The sequence below is a fragment of the Astatotilapia calliptera genome, chromosome 20 (assembly GCF_900246225.1).
Source record: "Astatotilapia calliptera chromosome 20, fAstCal1.2, whole genome shotgun sequence".
Classification (NCBI taxonomy): domain Eukaryota; kingdom Metazoa; phylum Chordata; class Actinopteri; order Cichliformes; family Cichlidae; genus Astatotilapia; species Astatotilapia calliptera.
Window position 1 is genome coordinate 11,806,207 of NC_039321.1, and position 22,309 is coordinate 11,828,515.

Genomic DNA, 22,309 nt, shown 5'->3' on the forward strand with positions numbered 1-22,309 from the left:
GCTTAGCAAATCCACGAACTGCCAGGTTTATGAGGAACAGTTTTTATCCAACAGCCATCACTAAACTGAACTCTGCCCATCACCCTGTGACACCAAAAACAACTCTCTCCATCAGTATAGATTTTTTAGACATTGTGATTCTGTTGTATGCAACACATGCAATGACAATAAATGTATTGTATTCTACTGGCTGGTAGCTGAACTGGACTTAAGCACTTCGAGGCGTCTGTTGTTGTGATCTGGCGCCATATAAATCAAATTTAATTTAATTCATTTTTAATCATTGTCACTGTTTCCATCTTCTCAAACTTACATTGGAAAAAATAGAAGCTCCTTTCTATAACATTTTATTCACATCCTCACTTTGCAACTACTTTTAGTCCATCCATCCATTCGCTTCAGCTTATCCTTTTCAGGTTCACAGGGGGCACCGGAGCTTATCCCAGCTGGGGTATGTCACACAGTGGAAATTTGTATCTATCTTTTATATTGGACCTGATTTTAGTGTTTACTTCTGAGTGTAGTTTTTATTTGCATGATTTTATGATGTTCCACTGTGGACCTGCTGGGTATGGGACAATTAGCTGATAGTGATCACCTGCTGAGGCATGGGTGTGCCCAGATGTGGCCTATCAGCTGTTTAAAAGACCTATTAAAAGGAAGCTAGGTGAGCACTGGGGGGAGAGAGGCCCCAGAAGGCCAGCGTGGAAAAGAGGGACCTGCTGCCTGATCGTGGGGGTGTGACGACTCATTTGGAGACCGATCTGTCAGCATAATGTGGCGACCCAGTGCCGACAGCGGGAATGGCGCCAGCAGGGCACCTCTGCATGCATTTGTGAGTAGTGTCTCCACTGCTGTTCAAAAAAGGGAAATGCTAAATGGACTGGTTCTTTGGTTCTTATGTAGTGCTTTTCTACTCTGCTTCAGCACTCCAAGCACTTTAAACAACACGCTACATTCACCCATTCATACAACACTTAAGTGCTTTCTATCTAAGATTTACATATACTGAACACATCAGGAAACAACCTTCAAAACTGGATTCAGTCTCTGGCTGCAGACTGAGGGAGCCAGAGGTTGAACCACCTGGCTGTAATGACAGTGTTCAGGCTCAAACATAAAACAGCTGCTCTGATGCTGAAAACCTTTAAATGTCTCATTTTTAAACAATAGCCTTGTATGTACAATTAATAATGGCTTTAAAATTATAATCATTCTATTATTAATTATTCAATTATACTTAAATATTATAATAAATATAGAAACATTTCACTGCCCTGATGTCTGGTGGAGACTGTACTGCACAATATTAAAATCTCTGCCCTTGATGCACTGGGTTATTTAACCAGTACTTCCTGTGTTGTCACAACAAATGCGCGAGAGGAAACGAGATTTAACGCTGGCCAAAAAAGACCTAGCATCTGCAACAGAACACTGCTCACATCAGCTCAGCGGTGCACGTGAGGTCAACCACGACTACAGTCACACATTTGGAAACTGTGTTGACATCTAATCACGACGTGTCCAAATGTCCAGCGGCACCTTCAAAAATCAGTTTTCAACAGGATAATACTCACTGTCCCTTTTGCCTTTGCGGAAGGAGGACCAGATGGCACTAAACCTCTTGAAGGGCCCTTGTCGTCCGTCATCTTCGCCTGATGGAATGGCACCTGGAGAAACCAGCAGCTGCTCAGTACTGAAAACATACGTCGGTGCTCACTTCCCCATACCTCCTCTGCTCGTTTAAAGCCTCATAAATCTCTGTCCTCTTTTCCAGCACTCTAGCTTATCAGATTTCTGTTCAGGTTAAGTCCATTAACACCATTATGCCTGAAATAAATGTGAAACTGTGACTAACATGTCCTATGAGTAGACTATAAAACTCACAAGGCAGTTGTTTTAGTTGAGCATTCTTTAAGACTGACTTTCAGTTATGAAACCATTACTCGAGTACCCAAAGGAAAGATGATCTGCACTTACCATGCTTCTCAGAAACATCCGTGATGATGTTACCCATGGGTTGTTCACCTAAACAACACAACAGAATACGTGAATGAAGATGTCCGAGTCAGCTTCTGTCTATGTTCTGTGCACGTACACAAAAAAATGACAGCTACAGGTATTTGGATTGTATTAATTAAAGTATAAGAATGCAGTGCACTACAACAGTGAGACGTTAGAAACCAATGAGCTGGAATTGAGCCCTTTAGACCCCACGCCTTAAGTCGCCCTGTGTAAATAACAAGCGTAGCTTTATGATTAGCAGCTACGATGTACTGAGACAACAGCCCCTAACATGTTTCTGTTACCTAGCAACAAAGCTTTTGCTACATAGGTCCTCTTTATTAATCCCGTGTTTATACTGCAGCGCTGACAGTCTGCTGAATCATCTGTTTGTTTTACACTCTGAGGAAGGAATTTCCCCCAACTTGTGCTTCACATCATCTCAGAATCAAAAACACTGGAGAGCAAGCCTTTTTAGTAAATAGACAGCATCAACAACAATGTGTTAAATACCATTTAAACTGTACATCACTTAAGAACTTGGTGATAGGCTGGTTTCTATCACCAAGACAAACAAAGACAAAGCTCAAGTTTATCAGTTTGTTTCAAAATCAAAAAGTATTAAAGAGGCAATCAAAGGCAGGGAAAGAAGTGCTTCGGACAACAAAATACATTTAAATATATAGTTAAACAACATTTTGTCCTACAAACTTTGGAAGCTTATCTATCTCACATCCACAGCCAAATAAAAGTGAAAGTCAACTATACCAGTGTTATTTCTGTGGGGTTTTCTTTCTATATTAAATAGATCCATCACCAAGTAAGCAGTTACCATAAAATAAGTAAATCTTTGTGTCTAAAACACAAATAATCATTGCATGGAAGACAGTTAAAGTAAGTCAGAGACATCAGCATCCGAACAAAGACTTAAATTAGTTCCCAGTGGGTTTGTAGTCAGCGGCTCTAAACACCAGTCTTTGTCGCTCCTAAGCTCCCATCTAGTGTTTTTAAGCTGCTAACCCAAACATAGCAGGCTAGATACAACCCTGTTTCCATGCACAACTGGCAGACTAAAGACAAAGGCCAAAAAGAGAAGCCCTGGCTGCAGCAGGGTCACTTGCCTTGGGAGACCAGCACAGCAGCCATACGACGACGAGTGATCGAGATGTGAACCTGCCAGCTGGTCAAAAAATAGAAAAGTAGACAGACTGTCTACTGGCTCACCTATGAAACCATGAAAGTATCACTTCCTCTAAATAGATGGTGTTCACTGAAGGGTCCCTGAGCTCAGATAAACAGAGTGAATTTGGCTCTTTTCTAATCACACTAACCACTCACAGTACTTCAAACCACTGTTTGACCATACAATGAAACTGAGTTTTGTCCCGGAAACTTAAAGTTATCCAAGTTTATCTACCTCACATCCACAGCCAACAATTAGAATAGTATCTGGAAAAAACTCACATGCACAAGGCGATCGTGTAAACTACCAACTGAAACCCCCAGCCAATCAGAGTGTTCAAGCCCTGAACCATTTCTGTCAGTCAAAAACACTAAGTCACATAAAGAGGGGGGCTCTCAGCAGGGAGCAGGTGCTTCAAGAGTCAAGTTGCCAGCTGAACTCAAGACTTCAGGAAGTAACTAGTTTCTATCTTAAGCAAAAAAGTAAAAGTAAAGTTAAAATTAATACATCCATTATAATTCCCAGTCTCTCACACACGCATATTATTATTATTATTATTATTATTATTATTATTATTATTATTACATGCCAACTTTAAGCCAATTGCACAAGTCACCATGAACTGTGGAAGCGATAGATCGATAGATATACACATAATGCAATTAAATAATCATTTTGAAAACATATCACATCATATCAGGAGGCTAAAGTATACGCTGACTGTGTGGTTGGTGGAAAAACAGAAACAAACAAAAACAAACCAAAGACAGTTTCTAGGTTAGATTCAATCGATCCGTCTGAGCTGAACTCTGTTAAACCAAAGTTCACTTTGAACACCACAGCTCTTCTAAATCATTTTGAGCTAACTCGTTTGTGGTTGTCACTCCACTCTTTGCTGCATGTACATGTTGAGCGACCACACTCCACACACAGACAAATTGCAGCCAGAGCAGATTAAATAAGCAGCTGCAGGACACAGTCCAGGTTTCACTTCAGTCTGGCCAAGTCCCTGACAATGTTTACTGAGTCTGCAGTACACAACTTTGGCATTTGCAATCTGTTGTCCTGTGTAAACACCAGTGGCAGTGCCTTCCTACTCAGTAACTTGCAGAACTGTGCTGAATGAGCCCGCGGGACAAAAACACGTCTCAGGTTGTGTTTTAGTGTCAGTTTGACTCTTTCTTGACCCTACACACTGCTGCGTTTTTGAGCTACTTCTTTTCAGCTCTGATGTGATGTGGGTGTAAAAAAAAAAAAAAAAAAAAAAAAAAAAAACAGCCCTCCCTCGGGCCCACAGGGTCTTAAACATGTTATAACAAGATGCTGTCAAGTCAAAGGAGGTGATTAAAGCAAGACTAACTAAAGCTGCCTGATATCCTGTTTCCATGTTCTTGTTCATTCCTGCAGCCTTTATATCACAAATCTGCCAATTTATCTGTTTACCCAATGGAAAGTTTTATCCATGATATAGACTGTTTCCCTTCATAAGCACCATGTGTTTTCCACCTAAGCCTGCGCTGAAAAGGTGTTCTTCCAGCAGCTAATGCAGCTAAAAGCAGTCTTTCAAACTGGCTGTCATTTCACCTCCTGAGGCTACAAGGCAATCTACAGCAACATCCACAACATGCGCACAGTAGATGAACTAAAACAGATGTGAGGGCAAGCTTACAGACCATCACAGTTCAAGCTGACCACAAGCTAAATGATCATATGTGCACCTGACACAGCCCCAAACAACATTTTAGGCTGATACCATGAACACAGCATCACGACAAGCTCAACAAGTTTCATGTCACGGACTGTAAACACATCACAGAGGTCAAGTATTTAGGTCGTAACCTCCACGCTGCACTTTATGTCAGCTGTAAATGAACAGCAGAGGTTTCCCTACAATGAAGTGGAAAAACACCGATACACACATGGGCGCAACCTGTTCGAGATAAGTTACTTCAGCAAGTTTCGGCAGGTACCGTGTTTGTCGAGAAACTACACCGCTCAGTAACATCATGATAATAACTTAGGTGGACTCGGGTTATCCAGCGGTAAGACTTCTCTAATATCCAGTACTCACTCCATCTGTTTTTGGGGTTCGTCAGTCGGACTCCTTTCCGTCTCTTCTTCACAGTCTCACTCATTGCTGCCGCTCTACTGTCGGGGGTTCCTATCAGCACACTCAGTAACAGCACGGCAGTATTTTACCATCGTCATCCCGCTGCATGCTACACACATAGCATTTTAACCTCGCGCTCAACTACTGTGTACGCTGAAGTAGGTTACCGCTGTAGGTGCTGCGTTCGCGTTATGTGGGACAAACGAAGTGTTGCGTGTTTCGTTCGGTTCTTCGCGGTTTTATCGTCCCACTCTTGAGGACCTGATTTGCTTCTAGAAACTACCGAGCCAAGAATAAAAAGCCAACAAAAATACCATAAAATAAGTAGAAGAAAGTTAATGAGCGGATGTTGGAGTCATGTTGTCGCAACAAACCCGATATTCATGAACGCAGCACTAGAGCCCTCAAACATTGCTTCATTTTGTTATTTTTCGACGGAAGCGGTTAGCTCTTCCAGCTGTATGCAGCAAGCAGGCGGTGACTTGAAACAGCAGCGTGCCAACTCAACTCCAACTCAAACTCACAAAGCACAGTCAGGCCTCCTTAATTGGTTTTCTGTCAGAGACATGATGAGACTGGATGACACCTCTGAGAAATACTGTTTGTTAGTGAGGGCGCCTACGGGAATTAGTGATCAGGTCAGGTACAATTAAATACGACCTACTCTTTTAAAGAATTCAGAACGCTCTAAAACTGAAAATTGCTCTTTCCACAGGATGAATCCATTTTAGATCAAAAGTGTACAACCACACCATGGTACTATGTCAATTTCAAGTCATTCTGATTTTGCCTTCCAAAATAATGGCCTGTTGAAAATGCCCATAACTTACCTAACTTTCAGTGATTTCAGAATGCTCTAAAAAGGAAATTTTCTGTTTCCACAGAATAATTTCACTTTAAATCAACAGGATACAACCTCACGATGTTACCATGTCAATTTCAAGTCATTCTGATTTTGCTTTCCAAAATAAAAGCCTTTTCAAAGTCAAGGCTGGCTTGACACAAGTGGGAAAACTGGGATGTTGTGAAACACAAAATATAAATGTTTTAATCACAGGGAATGTTATCTTCTGACTGTAATCATTGAGCTTCATGCCAATATGTCGTGTATGAACTATCGTATTTGTCTGAAGGATTGTGTATAGTCCGTGTAATAACGATGCAACCGTAAAATATAAACATTAGTGCGCTTCGTTATATTTAATATTACTGTAGGCATAAGGATAAATTATGTTACAGGCTCCTGGGACGAGTTAAAGCTGGATATAATGTACATAAACAAATGAGAAACTTTAGGACATGTTTTACTCAATTACCTGCAGTGTTGGGGAGTAACGGAATACATGTACCGCCGTTACGTATTTAAAATACAAAATATGAGTAACTGTATTTTAATTTTATTCTGCAACCTAGACATCCACATTACTCACTCTCACGTAACACATACTGTACATATAGGGCCTTGGGGGTGGACACGTTTTACAGCATCCAGAGGATGGTCGGTGTACTCCAACCCACCTCTGGCGCTGGTGCCCTACCCTCAATTTTAAATGCATTTAGACACTAAGGGTTTTCGGGAAGAGCTGTGCTGCTCTCTGAGAGGAAGCAGGAACCATGCTCTCCTGAGTTTTAAATGCACTTTAGAACAGCACACATCAACACTACAGGGCTATGGCTCCCCACACTCCCTAGCAGATCGTTACATGGAGAAACCTTTGGAATACAAGCATGCTGATCCACACAGGTGTACACACGGGTGTTCACAGACACGGACTACAGCTTTCTTGGCTGCTGCCTCAAAGCACATCGTGCGCTGTCTATCTTGCGTGCTGCACAATATCGTTTATTATTTAGTATCTACTGTTATCTACTGCTAGCTAGTTTATTGTGATGGTGCTGTTTTTTTTATTATGTTGCTCTTTGTTGTTTGCTTTCTCTTCTGTTTTTTTTCTCCATACAGGTGATCCAGGTGTTTTGTTTGTTTGTTTTTTTTTGTTTGTTTGTTTTTTCTTCTCTCTCTTCCCCCCCTTTCTCACCGTCTCTTCTCCCCTTTGGTTTTCTTTCTCCCTGTCCTATCCCCCAGTCATGTCTGTCCCGTTTCACAGCAAAATCTCCAGTGTTAAATTAACACTAGAGAGTGTCTATATGGGTCCACACCTCTGAGTGTTAAATACAACACTGTTGAGTGTTAAATTAACACTTTTGACAGTGTTATATGTTTAAAAGTAATGGAATACATTTTAAAAGTAACCTTTCCAACACTGATTACCTGTCATATTCAAAAATACGTGATTTTAAAAGTTAAAATAAATTGATATTCAGTAAACTTTCACGTATTAGTTTGATCTGGTTTACGATGGTTTACTTATCTACAAATGCCCTGTCATGCAAAGAAGAAGCCCGGTGTGAATGCGGCGTCTCCTCTGGGCTGAAGTAGAAAACTCTTCTGACTACAGGCGAAATTTTGCTGTTTGTATTAAAGAGGAGAGAGACCACCCGGCTCGTTCTCAGCGCTCACTTAAAAAACCTGCATCTCTGGTGTGGGTATGCATCAGTGCATCAGTGACTGTAGAATTGTCCACTGAAAGATATATACATGTTTCAGAGCAACGTATCCTCCCATTCAGTTTGTCTGTTTGAAGGAAGGGCTGGCAGATTTCAGCAAGATAATGCTAAACTGCACACTGTATCTCTCACAGCAGCACGGCTTCATAATTTTTAATGCACAGGTACAATACACAATCTTCACTTTTCTAATTATTCTAAATATTCTTTGCTATTTAAACATCTTTCAGTAACCTGCTCTGCTCTGTTTGCACACTACAACCTGGGTTTGCCACTTATCTGCACTCTAATTTTAATAACTGTACAGTACTCTGCTTTGGTAACTATTGTCCACGATGTAAATATGTAAAAATTGTGTTTCTGTTCTGTGTCCTGTTCTGTTTGTATATGTGTGTGTGTGTGGGGGGGGGGGGGGGGGGGGGGGTTTGCTGCTGATACAACCAAATTTCCCCTTGTGGAACAATTAAAGGATTATTCTATTCTTTATTTGGTTTAGATCTACATTTTACAGTGTCGCAACACGAGCTTTGTATTTATTTTAATCTAATCTGACACTCTGTCTGGTTCCAATTAGCTTTTAAGCATTGTCCACAAATTTTCACTAGTGTTAAAGTCACAGCTATGGAAGGATTTCCAAAAGCTTAACATTCGTCTGCCAGTCAGCAATTGCCAGCCGCCTCCCTCCTTAGGGACTCCATCTGTATGGCCTCCTGAAGACCTCTGTCTTCTCAGTCACCACCAGCCTGTTAGCCAGAGGGTTTGTCTTTTATTCTGTCATCACCAGCCCGGGCACCTAAGGAGTCCTGTCACTTCCACAAAAGTAGCCCTCCTTGGCCTTTCTTCCATTTATGGTTTTCTAAGGGGTCCTATCCCCTTTGCCGATGCCAGCCTCCAACCAAACCACTGGAGGTCTTTTTCATCTACACCAGTTGGCCACCTGTGCGGCTCCCAGAACACCTCCTCCGTTGGGCTCCTGGCCGACCCGTCGAGCTGCTCAACTCTTGTCATGGATTATCTAGCCATCACCTGAACTCTTTTTCTGCCTTGGTTTTGTATACGTCTGTTACCTGTTTTTCATTTTGTGTTTTGGTTTCAGTTTTGGTCATTTGACTTTCTCCATTAGTTTCAGCAGTGCTGCCAGGTTTCCCCTCCCCCCCGTGTTGTCTCCTCTTCTTTGTGATGTCCGTCCTCGAGGTTGTTTGTTTTCCCACCCTGCGGTTCCCTGGTGTTGACCTGCATTTGTCTTGGACTTTTTGTAACTTTGTGAATAATCAGCATTAAAACTACATTTCTATCATTTACACCTGGTTTCCTGAGTTCTGCATGTATGCTCACCACACAGCCATTTCCTGACAGCGTCCTCCTTAGAGGGAGTGGATTTGTTGAAAATAGGTCAACCTTGTTTTATGATGATTCATGAAACAAGACCTTTCACATTGTTTTCACTTCTTTTTAAAAATGACTTTCATTTTCATTCTGTATCCGAAAGCTTTTTCTTAGATTCAAACCACCAGTATTTGTGTTATTTGTCTAACTGTGTCTGAACACATCTGGAGAGAAATGCTGACAACACAGCTGCAGTACTTTTGAGGATTGTCTTTATCCACAAGAATTACAACCAAAAGTAACAAGCAAGGCCATTTTTATATACTTTATATAGTCCAGGCTGTTTAAAGACAGTGTTTGAGTGCCATGAGTTTACATTACTGACTCTGCATATTAATGGGGAACCTCTTAGATCAAAATTCCCAAATAAATTGGCTATTTAGGAACACTGCTCACCTTTGTCGGTGAGCAGTATGTTTGAGCTCAGTCATACCTAGCTAAATTTCATCAACAAGAATGACGAGTACCAGAAGCAGTCATGCATGCTCAGTCAACTAAGCATGGGGGAATCATGTGACTACATGATCTCATCTAGTCACATGACTACTTGACTCCTCCATATTTCACACATGAACTGGAAGTATTTGGGTTGTTGCTATGTCCCTTCTTTCCCCACCTTTGGCTTTCTTGGTAAAGATTTTGGTGTTTCTTCACACCTGCATGTTTACCTTGCTTCAGTGTGAGCAATGACATTTCATCTAAAATTCCCTATTTACTGTGTGTGAATAAAATTTTGTATTGTAGAAGTAGTTTAAAGTGTAAATAAAAAAAAATTGTCACACACTGCATCTGCAGACGACTCTTTAAGTCAGCTGGTAGTAAGCAGTGTTGGTCAAGTTACTTGAAAAAAGTAATCATTAACTAATTACTGATTACTTCCTCAAAGTAATCCCGTTACTTTACTGATTACTTATTTTCAAAAGTAATTAATTACTTAGTTACTTTTTAAAAACACGATTTACAACCTGAATAGGTGATAAAGTGATAGATCTTTCAGCCCAATTCTACTTTTTCTACATAATCCATCATACAAAATGTAATCAAATGGAAAAGTCCCTTTTTAAAACTTGTTTTATTAGTTTTAATCTTTTAACTTTATGCATCAAGCAAAAATTTAATTATATGCAACATTCTCTGACTGGAAGAAATTTGTTTAATATTTAAACCGATTTTCTGCACATTCCAGCATATAAAACATATCTTTTTTTGTGTGTTTACACTCACTCTTTCAAATAGATGCAAGTAAAACAAAGCAGAAAATAAATAAAGTCAAAGACTCAGCGGTCCTTTTGCTCTATTTGCACCTGCAAAGCAGGAGTAGGGTAGGCGGAGGTTTACCCTGGTGCAGGTGTGCCGCAGTGGTCAGTGGAAGAATCCACGAGTTTCTCTGAGTTTCCCCATTACGTCATAGCTACTCGGTGCTTGCTCGGAAGTTCAGGGGTTTTTTTCGCTGTAAAAGAAGTTTTCTTCCCACGCACAACGGACACTAATGTTTTGTCACTTTTTATGGAATCAAACTCAAAGTAAGGTCAGTACTTCCCCGCTTTAAACGCTGCACGCTCATACTCTCTCCCGCACTAAATACATGATCCATTGTTGATCTGCACACAGCTGTTGTCACGAACGTCGCACTTGCTTACGTCACTGTTGTGAGACATTCTCGCAAAAAAAATCACGATTTTAGTAACGCAGCGTTCCTACGGGAAAGTAACGGTAATCTAATTACCATTTTGCAATAGTAATCCATTACTTTACTTGTTACTTGAAAAAGTAATTGGATTACAGTAACCCATCTCTGGTAGTAAGTGAAGGAGGTTATTGTGGAGTGTGATAAACCGCTGATGGTGATTAGCCAGTTCTGGGCACATGAAGATGCACAGGTGTTGAAATATCCATGGGAACAATACTGAACACAGAGCTGCCCCAGTGAGTCCATCACAGTGTGAACATTAGCTAGAACTTGTAGTAGAAGGAGCTTTGCATGTTTGAGTAGAAAGGTGTTATATTAGTACCAGTCCACATTAGCATTCATGTTAAACACATACCTGTCTTCATCATGTGTTTCTCACCACCTGAGAGCTGTGAGTCCCCATCGTCATCTGGAACAGATTCTGGGATTGGAAATGAGTTTGGAGATTATTATTTATTATAAAACATAAAATCAATCAATCAACCCTGACTCAGTTTCATTCTTTACAATGTAATGTCTTGGCACTATCCTATGGATGCTGCAGTTTGATTTGGACTTGGTTTCTCGTCTCGGGCTGACTGTTTTTTCTTTTTCATCTAATCTTTTTTAACATCAGCATTGATTCTGGTTTTCCCTTCATGAGTGAATGTCTGAGGGGGAAATGTCACTTTTATGTAGTTGGACCTAAAACACTCTTATTGAAGTTTTTACAGTCACCTTTCTTTGTTTGTTTTTGCCTTAAGGGCGCATGCTTCTCTTTTACAGCATTGTCACTGCTTCACCTCCAGGCAAAGGTGTTTCCTTATTTAGAGAAATGTGACTGTTCTTATATGCAGGTGGTATGCCACTTGGTTTATTTAACTCTGATTTACTAACACAGGTATGATGGGCAGGTGTGATAGATTCTTCCTCAGCCTCCCCTCGTGTGACTGAACTGCCACTGCCAGAAGGTAAACCTGTGTAAACCTTTATTTGTGAGTTACACTGCTCTTGCTAGAATGCTGGTGATTGTTTAAATGAACAATCTTCATCTTTGTTTGTTTATACACTTCTAAATTGTACACTTTGACCAGTTTAGTGATGTAAGTATGTTGGCTGAGAGACACTGTTTGTTCACTGTGGGCCCCTCAGGCTGGGGCCTATCAGTAACACTAACTCCGATGTACACAACAACAGATGGCAACAGATTAGTGATATTACTGATTTACTACAGTTAATTGGTACATTATCAAACATGGATTGATTTAATCGTCAACTTGAAAGGGCTCAGAAAACACTGTTTTCTTTTAGTGCTGTGACACTGTAAATATAAGGCCTTATTTATGAGAATATCTGTGCCTGTGTTTGCATAATGCTGCATGATGGTAGTCAGACTAGCACAACAGGTTTCTGACCTTTTCTTGATGACTCTCGCGTCGATGAAAAAGACCTGAGGCCCCTTCGCCGTGTAAATCCACCGTCTTCACTGTTGATCCTTTCTGGAGGCACAATACAAACCGACTCAATGAAAAAGTTATTACTAAGCTGAACAGAACATTCTTGATTACATGAACACATCTATGAATTTGTATCATCACTGTCCTACTTTTGACTCGGAGAGACGAGAAACCAAAGCTCCTCCTTGTGTTTGTAGACAGTTGCTGCTCCAACTTCTATAAAAAAAAAAATCAAATGACAACTAAGAAGAAACGACATCTTTGTAAATGTTCAGTACATTCACATTAATGCAGGAGCTGTCAGTGATGACCTGTAATAGTGCAGTAACAGAAGTCAACATGTAATAAGTTTGTGGTGTGTTGCTGAAACATCTTCAGTACGCTCTTGAGGAATGAGGTTTGTGGCACTTTTGTCTTCCTGCAAGTCCTCTGCAGACATCTGTGTATACGTAAGTGCACAACATGTCACTTTGGGGTCATCTAACTAATGAATGTATTTCTCATGTTTTAGTTACAATGACTACTGTAGAGGGAGAGGATGACACACATGCACACAGCTATCTGTGTTTGGCAATCTTTGTGAGATATTTGCTGCCATTGTTAAGTATAAGTCTAACAGCTCAGTGCCAAACTCATTCCTTACCAAGACTTTATTTAACCTGAAGCAAATCTCGACACTCAAACAAGACTTTTAAGGGGCGTAAAAAATTTAAAAACTTCCAACTCTTATATTTCAAACACTATTATTATTGAAAACAAAGATATTTAGATATATTTATAAATAAATTGCCTCATTCTAGAGCAGTGGTTCTTAACCTTGTTAGAGGTACCGAACCCCACCAGTTTCATATGCGCAGTCACTGAACCCCTCTTTAGTGAAAAATAAAATATGATTTTTTTTCAAATTCAGATATGTTTTTTTACTGGTGCGCAAAATAAGCCGTGCATGTCATGGCAGAGGCTCTGCCGAACCCCTGAGACCAACTCACCAAACCCCTAGGGTTTGATCGAACCCAGGTTTGCTCTAGAGAAAGCTGTAACCTGCAATCAGCCATTCTGCATTGCTTTTTACTTTTTATTTTGCAAGCACTGAAACTCTGGGTGTATGTGTTTGGTTTGTTTCTGTGTGTAGATAACTGTTTTAAACTACAGATTAGGGGTGGGTTTTGGTTATCGATTTATCTATTAAAATCGATTCTAGCTTGGATAACGTGATATCGATTCATTAAAATCCTGAATTGATTTTTAAATATAAATTTATTTTGCCCGAAACGCCAGAATCTCAGGTTAAACCTCACGAAATTTCAACAACCACCAAACAGCTAAAACAGTAAATGAGAGCAGTTACACGGATTCTGCACAAAGATGTAAAAGCACGGACCCCACGAAACATCAGAATCAGTGAGATGTCGCCTTTCTCACCCGACAGCACGGGCACGGTTGGGGCTGAAAGCCGACAGCTCACTGATTCTGATGTTTCGGCGGTTCCATGCTTTGTGTTTGCGCCCTTTCTGAAACTGCAGGTTTTTATCTCTCTCCAAACAATATTGACTGAACCAGCAGCAAAAGAAGATCCAAACTATGGATCACAATTCGCTTCACATAAACATCGTCATGAATTTCCTCTAACTTTTGCTGTTTTGCTTCCACCACGATAAAATCACACTTCCTGCACAGCTCTCTCTCTCTGTACTTTTTTTTTATAACTTAAATGACCTTGGACAAGAGAGACTAATTTCTGCTGTTCAGTACTGAAGAAATGTAAACTTTTTAAAATTATGTATAATTGCAGAATATGTTTAAGGTTACCTGCTATAAAAAACCGGGCCAGGAAAATCTCCTTCATGTTTTTCTGTCTGTTATCTTCAGTTACTTTGACACAAAGGCATCTGCTGTGATGCTCACTTTTGATAAAGTCTCGCAAGTGTCAGCTTTCTTTTTATAGATATAATAATAATATGGAAATGTACTGATACGTGATCAGAATTATAATATTTCTGACTGTCTGAGGCAAAATTTCTCCGAATTGAATTGTGGATCGAATCGATTCAGGACCTTGTGATAGTCACTCGAATCTAATCGATCGATTCGATTTGAATCGATTCTAGAAATCAGTGACGATGCCCAGTCCTACTACAGATCCTGGGTATCTTCATTGGGATATACATTTTGAGAGACAAGCTTGCTTATAGGATATTAAGATTCATCCTTCAGTTAATCCAAAATGCTGCAGCAAGAGTCCTGACAGGGACTAGAAAGAGAGAGCAGATTTCTCCTGTTTTGGCTTCCCTTCATTGGCTCCCTGTTAAATCCAGAATTCAAACTCCTGCTCCTCACATACAAGGTCTTAAATAATCAGGCCCCATCTTATCTTAATGACCTTGTAGTACCATATCACCCTATTAGAACACTTCGCTCTTGCACTGCAGGCCTACTTGTTGTTCCTAGAGTATTTAAAAGTAGAATGGGAGGGAGAGCCTTCAGTTTTCAGGCCCCTCTTCTGTGGAACCAGCTTCCAGTTTGGATTCGGGAGACAGACACTATCTCTACTTTTAAGATTAGGCTTAAAACTTTCCTTTTTGCTAAAGCATATAGTTAGGGCTGGACCAGGTGACCCTGAATCCTCCCTTAGTTATGCTGCAATAAACGTAGGCTGCCGGGGGATTCCCATGATGCATTGAGTTTTTCCTTTCCAGTCACCTTTCTCACTCACTATGTATTAACAGACCTCTCTGCACTGAATCATATCTGTTATTAACCTCTGTCTCTCTTCCACAGCATGTCTTTTATCCTGTATTCCTTCTCTCACCCCAACTGGTCGCAGTACATGGCCCCGCCCCTCCCTGAGCCTGGTTCTGCTGGAGGTTTCTTCCTGTTAAAAGGGAGTTTTTCCTTCCCACTGTCGCTAAAGTGCTTGCTCATAGGGGGTCATATTATTGTTGTGTTTTTCTGCATATGTATTATTGTAGGGTCTACCTTACAATATAAAGAGCCTTGAGGCAACTGTTGTTGTGATTTGGCGCTATATAAATTAAACTAATTGGACTGAATTATAGCCATCTGGCTGCAGTACACAGTAACCCACCCCAGGTTTTAAAAAATTATTGAAGAAGAAGATGATGAATGGATTGTCCATTTTTGGCTGCCATTTGGAACATTACTTGGAATTCTTCAGGTACTAAGGTGAAAATATAAACTTTGTACAGTATTCGATGTAGACTGACCGCCATGTTTTGTCCTTCTATGTAGCAAGTTTCCAAAAATAGCACCTTAAGTGGTATTTATGTTTAACACTTGTGCGTGTGTGCGTGTGTGTGTGTGTGTGTGCGTGTGTGTGCGTGTGTGTGCGCGCGTGCGCGTGTGAATAGTAAACTGTCACTACTGAATCCCAGTTGTTGATGAGTTTTTCTGACTGTCGACTGAACATACTCAGCTGAGCTGCACATACTGCATGAACATTATTGGTCCTGCATGGAAAGACAGCCACTATTTATAACAGAGCAAAATGACAGGACATGATTAGGCCCTATGGGAAAACTCCCCGGCAATATAAACCACATGTGTAGAAAGGAATGCATCGCAGTAGGATCAGTGGAGCATGGTGGAAAATATTTGAAAAATTAGGTTGCAGCAGTAAAACACAGGTGTTTTTCTTCTTTTGCCAGTAGTCGAAATGATCCCTTATTAAGCTCTGCAGCAGAATGTCCAGGAAGGCTGTTCAGACTGGGGATGATACACAAAGGCAATCAGTGCTTATTTATTATGAATAATTAGAGCTAATGCATAAAGGTGGAAATACAAGTTGGAATTTTGCTTTTTAAAAACAGCTTCTGAATCAAATTGTCACATTTAGCTGACTCACTGATCCTCTTCAGTATAAATATGTGCAATTAATCCAAACATGGTCTCCTCTTTATTTTATTACTTTATGTAGGAGGCAGTAAAGGTCTGTTCAAAGTCTAGAACAAGTCCTGCTAACATCTGTAAAGCTAACAATTACCTTTATCTTTACAATCTATTTTGTTTGATATGTACACAAGCTCCAGCATAAATGTCTATATCTCTCTTTCTCCAGTGTTAGTTTCACATCTGTTTCTCTTTGGCTTTTTATGTTTAAAGTTCAATTTAAAAGCCTTACAGTCTCGAATGATCGAGTCCTTTCATATCTAGTTCTCATGGTACCATATTATCCTGACAGAACACTTTACTGTGAGAGTGAAGGTGCACATGTGGGTTCATGAGTGTCCAATATGGCAGGCTTTCAACTATCAGCCCAACGTGTCAATGCACACATCAAGCAAATATCTCTAAAATTAGAAACATCCTGTCTCAGAGTGACGCTGAAAAACTAGTTCATGCATTCATTACGTCCAGGCTGGACTACTGTAATTCATTATTATCAGGAAGTCCTAAAATCTCCCTGAAAAGCCTTCAGTTAATCCAAAATGCTGCAGCCAGAGTGCTGACAGGGACTGGAAAGAGAGCATATTTCTCCTGTATTGGCTTCCCTTCATTGGCTTCCTGTTAAATCCAGAATTCAAAATCATGCTCCTCACATACAAGGTCTTAAATAATCAGGCCCCATCTTATCTTAATGACCTCACCGTACTGTATCACCCTGTGAGAGCTTGTGGCTCTCAGAGGCAGAGCCTTCAGCGTTTAGCTCTTCTGGGGAATCGGTTCCTAGTTTGCATTTGGGAAACAGACACAATCTCTGCTTTAAAAATGATTAAATGGTTTTTTTATGAATATATAACATCTGCAAGGTATTGTGCGGTAATTTCACAGATAGTGTATTTTATTTGACCAAAATTGCTAAAAAAAAATGACAGAAAAAAATAGAAATGTATAATTTATATTATTCTTAAGATATCCACAAACTTGATGACTGTGAAAAAGAAATGCCTGTGAAATTACAGGCTTACTTCATTCAAAATATAATCAGTATTAGTTTATATTACTTTATTTACTTTAATTACTTAGTTTTTGTACTATAAAAAATGTTAGTAAGAAGGCAAAGGGTTAAATTACAAAGCTTCCTGCAACCAATTTTACATTTGTGCAGGGCGGGCACTCAACACTGTTTTTATCAGCAGTTATCTTTCAAATCAGCACAGACACACATTGCACGTTATTCTACAAGGATACACTGTGGAATTTCCAACCTTTTGAAAGAGAAGCTGAAGACTTTTGTTCAATAACAGCAACAAGAGAAAATTCAGAGGAGGAAAACTTTATAGTTTGTACCAGGTGAAGAATGAGAAAGGGACCAGACTAAGCAGTGATATAAGCACCACGGACACTCGAACACTATAAAGTTCTTGCAAAAACACCAACAATTATTTTGAGGGAGGACGAAGACCACTCACAGTGTGCAGCAGGTACCACGGTACATGTTGCATCTGTAACCAACTGTAACACACTCAAGCTAAATAGCAATAGCATGCTAACATAACACAGTGTCTTTACGCCAGCTTGGCACCAAATCGTTGTGACCCGTCATATTACACAAATTTAACAAAGGTGTCAACTAACGTTTATTAAACTGTTGAACCAACTCATCCCTCTCATGAAATTAAGATCAGAGTGGGCTCGTTGTTTTTCCAGCCACCTGTACAGCACCAGTGGTAATAATTAGGCTAACGGAATTAAAAGTAGCAGCACAGGAAGTGTCCTAATTGTGTTCGATTTTTTTTTTCTTTTAGATGTTTTTAAGGACAAGGGTAGCCCTGCGACAGACTGGCGACCTGTCCAGGGTGTACCCCGCCTTTCGCCCTATGACAGCTGGGATAGGCTCCAGCGCCCCCCGCGACCCTGAAAAGGATAAGCGGAAGCGAATGGATGGATGGATGGATGTTTTTAAGGAGAAATATAGCAAAGTGAACTGTGTTGTTGTTGTATTACAGCAGTACTATGGTACTATAAGTGTAGCTAGTGTTTTATTAAGCTCTATTACAGCTCTATCTTAAGCTCTTAAGCTCAATATTCAAATCCATCAGTATGTGCATCTATAATTAACAGTATATTGTTTACTATTACATTTTATGGATATTTAAAAAATGATAATTCCATTATGTTTATGTCAGACTATACATAAAAACCATTATACAGTTGATACAATAAACGGTAATGAACAGTAGATACTAGTTTAATAAAAGTATTTTTACTATTTTATTTATTTTAGTTTCATAGGCGCTGTATCATATTATTACAATCACTATGAAATAAACAACATGAATGACATAATAAGCCCCACTAAAGAGGACCTTTCAGTGATTTTAGGCCTGAGTAATTATACCAGGACAGTGTTCGACCACATTATTGGATCATTTCATTGTTTTAACACATCTAAGTACATTTTATTTTGTAAATACAGAAACTTTTGAGACTGTTTGGCCTCCCAGTGTATGTATACAAAACACCGTAACAACAAACTCTGCTAACACCCTTATTATGCCACTAAACATATGTCTTTAAAGAACACATAGAAGCTTTGAATAAACACACCTGATCCAGCCCTAACTATATACTTTTTCAAAAAGGACAGTTGTAAGTCTAGTCGTAAAGGGAGAGAGGGTGTCTGTCTCCCCAGTCCAAACCGGAAGCTGGCCCCATAGAATAAGGGACCGAAGGCTCTGCCTCCCTTTCTCCTGTTACGTACACTAGGAGCCACAACAAGCTCGCCGTCTGAGAGCCACGGGTTCTCAGGGATGATGCGGTGCTATAAGATTATTACGATAACATGGGTCTGATTAGTGAAGACCGTGTATGTGAGGAGCAGGATTCTGACAGAAACTGAACAGTATTCCTGAAAAACTCTGTTTTTGTCTGATCATTTCTTAATAACAAGTAATGAGCACGTCACTAATTTTATATAGTATATGCAAAGAAATCCGACCATAAATTATATGTAATAATCACAAATGACTTTCATCTCTGCTACAAAATACGTACACTGAAGGGGGTTAAATTTGTCCTCAAGAAACAAACTGAAAAAGAATGAAGTTGACATCAAGGCGTAATGAGTTGGTTGTAAACATGTAAGACTCCATTCAGTCCCCACGAGAAGGCGGCAGCAGGGAGAATCTCAGGGTTTGACTCAGCAACTGAAGCTGTATGACGACTGTTGTACATATTTCAGGATGTCGGTGTGGCAGTTTGAGCTCCAGCTGATCTGGCTGTCTGGGGTATTAATGCTTAATATCTGGAGTTAAGAGCACACTTGTTGCCAAAAGCTGTGATTTAATTGGTCAGATCTGTTCATTTGCATCAGCAGAATCTGATAAAACTAAGATTAGTTAATAAATAAATAAATAAATGCAAAAGTAACAAAATTTTTTCACAGATTTTATACAGCCACCGTAGCCAGGCTGATAAGTATTAGTCAATCATTAGTGAAGATCTGCTTATGTCCACAGTATTTTATAGAAATATTTCATAAGAGATTAGAACACGCCCGGGTGGTAAACTTTGAATTATAACTATGTAACTTGGTGCAGCATGGTGGCCCTGTTTGCCTCACAGCAGGAAGGTCCTGGGCACAAATCCACTATATGCCTGTGTGGGTTCTCTCTGGGTATAATGGCTTCCTCTCACAGTCCAAAGACATGCACTTAGTTTGTTAATAGTAGGTTAACTAGTGATATTAAATAGGTGTGAATGATTGTCAGTCTGTGTTGGCCCTGCAACAGGTTGGTGACCTGTCCAAGGTGTGCCCTGCCTCTTCCCTTGGACCTGAACCTTTTTAATAAAGTATGGCTGTTGAAAATCTCTACCACAACAAGGTAGTAAAATATATGCACTGCGTACATGTACTTTAATGTATAACAGCTCCGTTTTTTCAGACACTAACCACCATTTAATACATAAACATTATACAGGAAGTGGCAGAAATAAGGGTTAATAAGTTCTCCAGGCTGCACCTGTCGTGATACTGCAGGTTGTTACAATACAAAGTCATCAAAGGTGGTTTTTAGTCAGTGAAAGGACAGCGTAAGCAGGGTAAAAGTCAAACCTATAACATTATTGCTGTACCAAGCAGCTTTATAGTAAAAAGCAAGTAAAAAGTTGTAGTGTAAAAGCTGATAGCTGAAGTTAAATATAAATATTTTGTGGCTTCAAAAGTCACAGACACTCAGTCAAAAACTTTGCAGGCGACTGGTGTGTTATTGTGATGTAATTCATGATTGTCAAGGTCAAGATTTGATTTATTTATTTAAACCTTATATATCACCCGTCTTTTCCCCCAGCCGGAAACAGACTACATTTAATCTTGTGCAAAATTAGCCTGAAAATGTCAGGTTAATCAAAAACAGCCACACAAGTGTTGCAGTCCTTGAACTTTAGACACAAAGACGTAATGGAAGTAACAAACTCACCACCTGCGTTTGCTGGGATATCTCGTCCATTTTTCCTGATTTATCCACTGCTAATATTAGGTCTCTGACATACGGTTGATTTTATTTCTTCCCCGGTAAACAAGAAAATGCTCCTCTTGACAGCATATGTGTCAAACAGTAATGAAACAGCAAGTGCACATGCATGAGGAAGTGCAGCTGTTGAAACGTGTGGTTGACGGACTTCACTCTCAGACTGGGATTTCCTCTTTCAGTGTTAAACCACGGTACAGTGACGCAAGCAGCACAATGCTGTTGTGTGCCGTGCAGTCAAACCTGTTCTTTAACTGTATAACTGGTTAAGCGTTGTATTTCTTGGAACATTTATTTTAAGAGCGTGTATAGACCTGCCAGGGTTGTAATCTAATACTGCACAATCTGTCGGCGAGCTTTACGGGCCTGGCGAATGTTGTTTGTTGTAAAAAGTGCTTTGACTTCTCTGAATGAGCCGAAAAGTGCAACAGGAATTTTACTTGTACAGCACATGTCATTATGTTCAAATCGAGGTAACTTAAGGCAGCTTCAAACAAACTTGGATCTAGTTCTAGGACTAGGTGGGACAAAATGTACAGGGTTCAAACCACAGAGCTTTGTGAATTTATACAAAGATTTGAAAGGCATTTCTTAAGGCATTGGAGGCAAAAGAAGAGAACTCAGTGCTGAGGTAACATGGTCACATTTCTGTGAACCTGTAAGCACTCTGGCTGGTGCTGATGATGAGTCCTGCAAAAAGTGCATTTTCTGTCCCTCGTTTTCTGTTGATGTAAAGATCAACTGCAATTTGAGATTTATTGATATTAGCAAAATATTCTAAAATGAATTTCTCAAAATGCACTATGGTGACAAAAGCATTTGCTCATCTGCCTTCACATGCGTATGAATTTGAACGATATCCTGTTCTTAATCTGCAGGGTTTAATAAGATTTTGTTCCAAGCTTTGCAGATATAACAACTCCAACTGTTCTGGAAAGGCTTTCCACAATGTTCAGGAGAATTTCTGGCCATTATGCCAGAAGCGCATTTGTGTCATCAGACACTGATGTTGGATGAGAGGGCCTGGCTCGCAGTCTCGTCCCCATCGTGTTCTACGGGATTGAGGCTGCGCAGCTCCGTCAGTTCTTCCACACTAATCTCACTCATTCATGTTGTTTTGGACAGCTTTGTGGACTGGTGCGTAGTTATGCTGGTGCAGGAAGGGGCCAACCCCAAATTATTCCCACTAAACTGTCCATGGTGGTTCGATCCCTGGCCTCTTCAGTTTGTATGCCAAATATCTTAGGGCATGATACTAACCTCAGGTTGCTCTCTGATGCATCCATTGGAGTATAAATATGGCATGGTATGAATGGCTAGTAGTGAAAGGTGCCTTGCTTGCTCAGGTACAGTAGAGAAGAGCTATATAAGGTCCATTTACCATTGATCTTGGTATGCTGGTAAGCACCGACCATTTTGCTCGCTGTGTCAGACGCTGATCATGACCCTCACCTATGGTCACAAGTTGTGGGTAGTGACCGAAAGAACAAGATCGCGGATACGAGC

At 40.1% G+C, this 22,309-nt stretch overlaps 1 protein-coding gene across 3 annotated transcripts in view; it reads right to left on the reverse strand.

Moving 5' to 3' along the window:
• dennd2da (DENN/MADD domain containing 2Da) overlaps nucleotides 1-20,948 on the reverse strand; it is a 32,618-nt gene extending 11,670 nt beyond the window's left edge. The window contains exons 1-6 of one of the 3 annotated variants that reach the window (XM_026154252.1): nucleotides 20,756-20,948; nucleotides 12,524-12,590; nucleotides 12,333-12,416; nucleotides 11,294-11,359; nucleotides 1,981-2,028; nucleotides 1,578-1,670 (exon numbers count right to left, since the gene is read on the reverse strand). In XM_026154252.1, the coding sequence (XP_026010037.1) occupies nucleotides 1,578-1,670; nucleotides 1,981-2,028; nucleotides 11,294-11,359; nucleotides 12,333-12,416; nucleotides 12,524-12,590; nucleotides 20,756-20,782 (385 nt within the window). In that variant the 5' untranslated portion in view covers nucleotides 20,783-20,948. Of the gene's footprint in view, nucleotides 1-1,577; nucleotides 1,671-1,980; nucleotides 2,029-5,258; nucleotides 5,759-11,293; nucleotides 11,360-12,332; nucleotides 12,417-12,523; nucleotides 12,591-20,752 lie in introns of those variants that run through there. The other 2 variants (XM_026154251.1, XM_026154253.1) reach the window with 2 other exon arrangements.
• Between the last annotated feature and the right edge of the window lie 1,361 nt (nucleotides 20,949-22,309).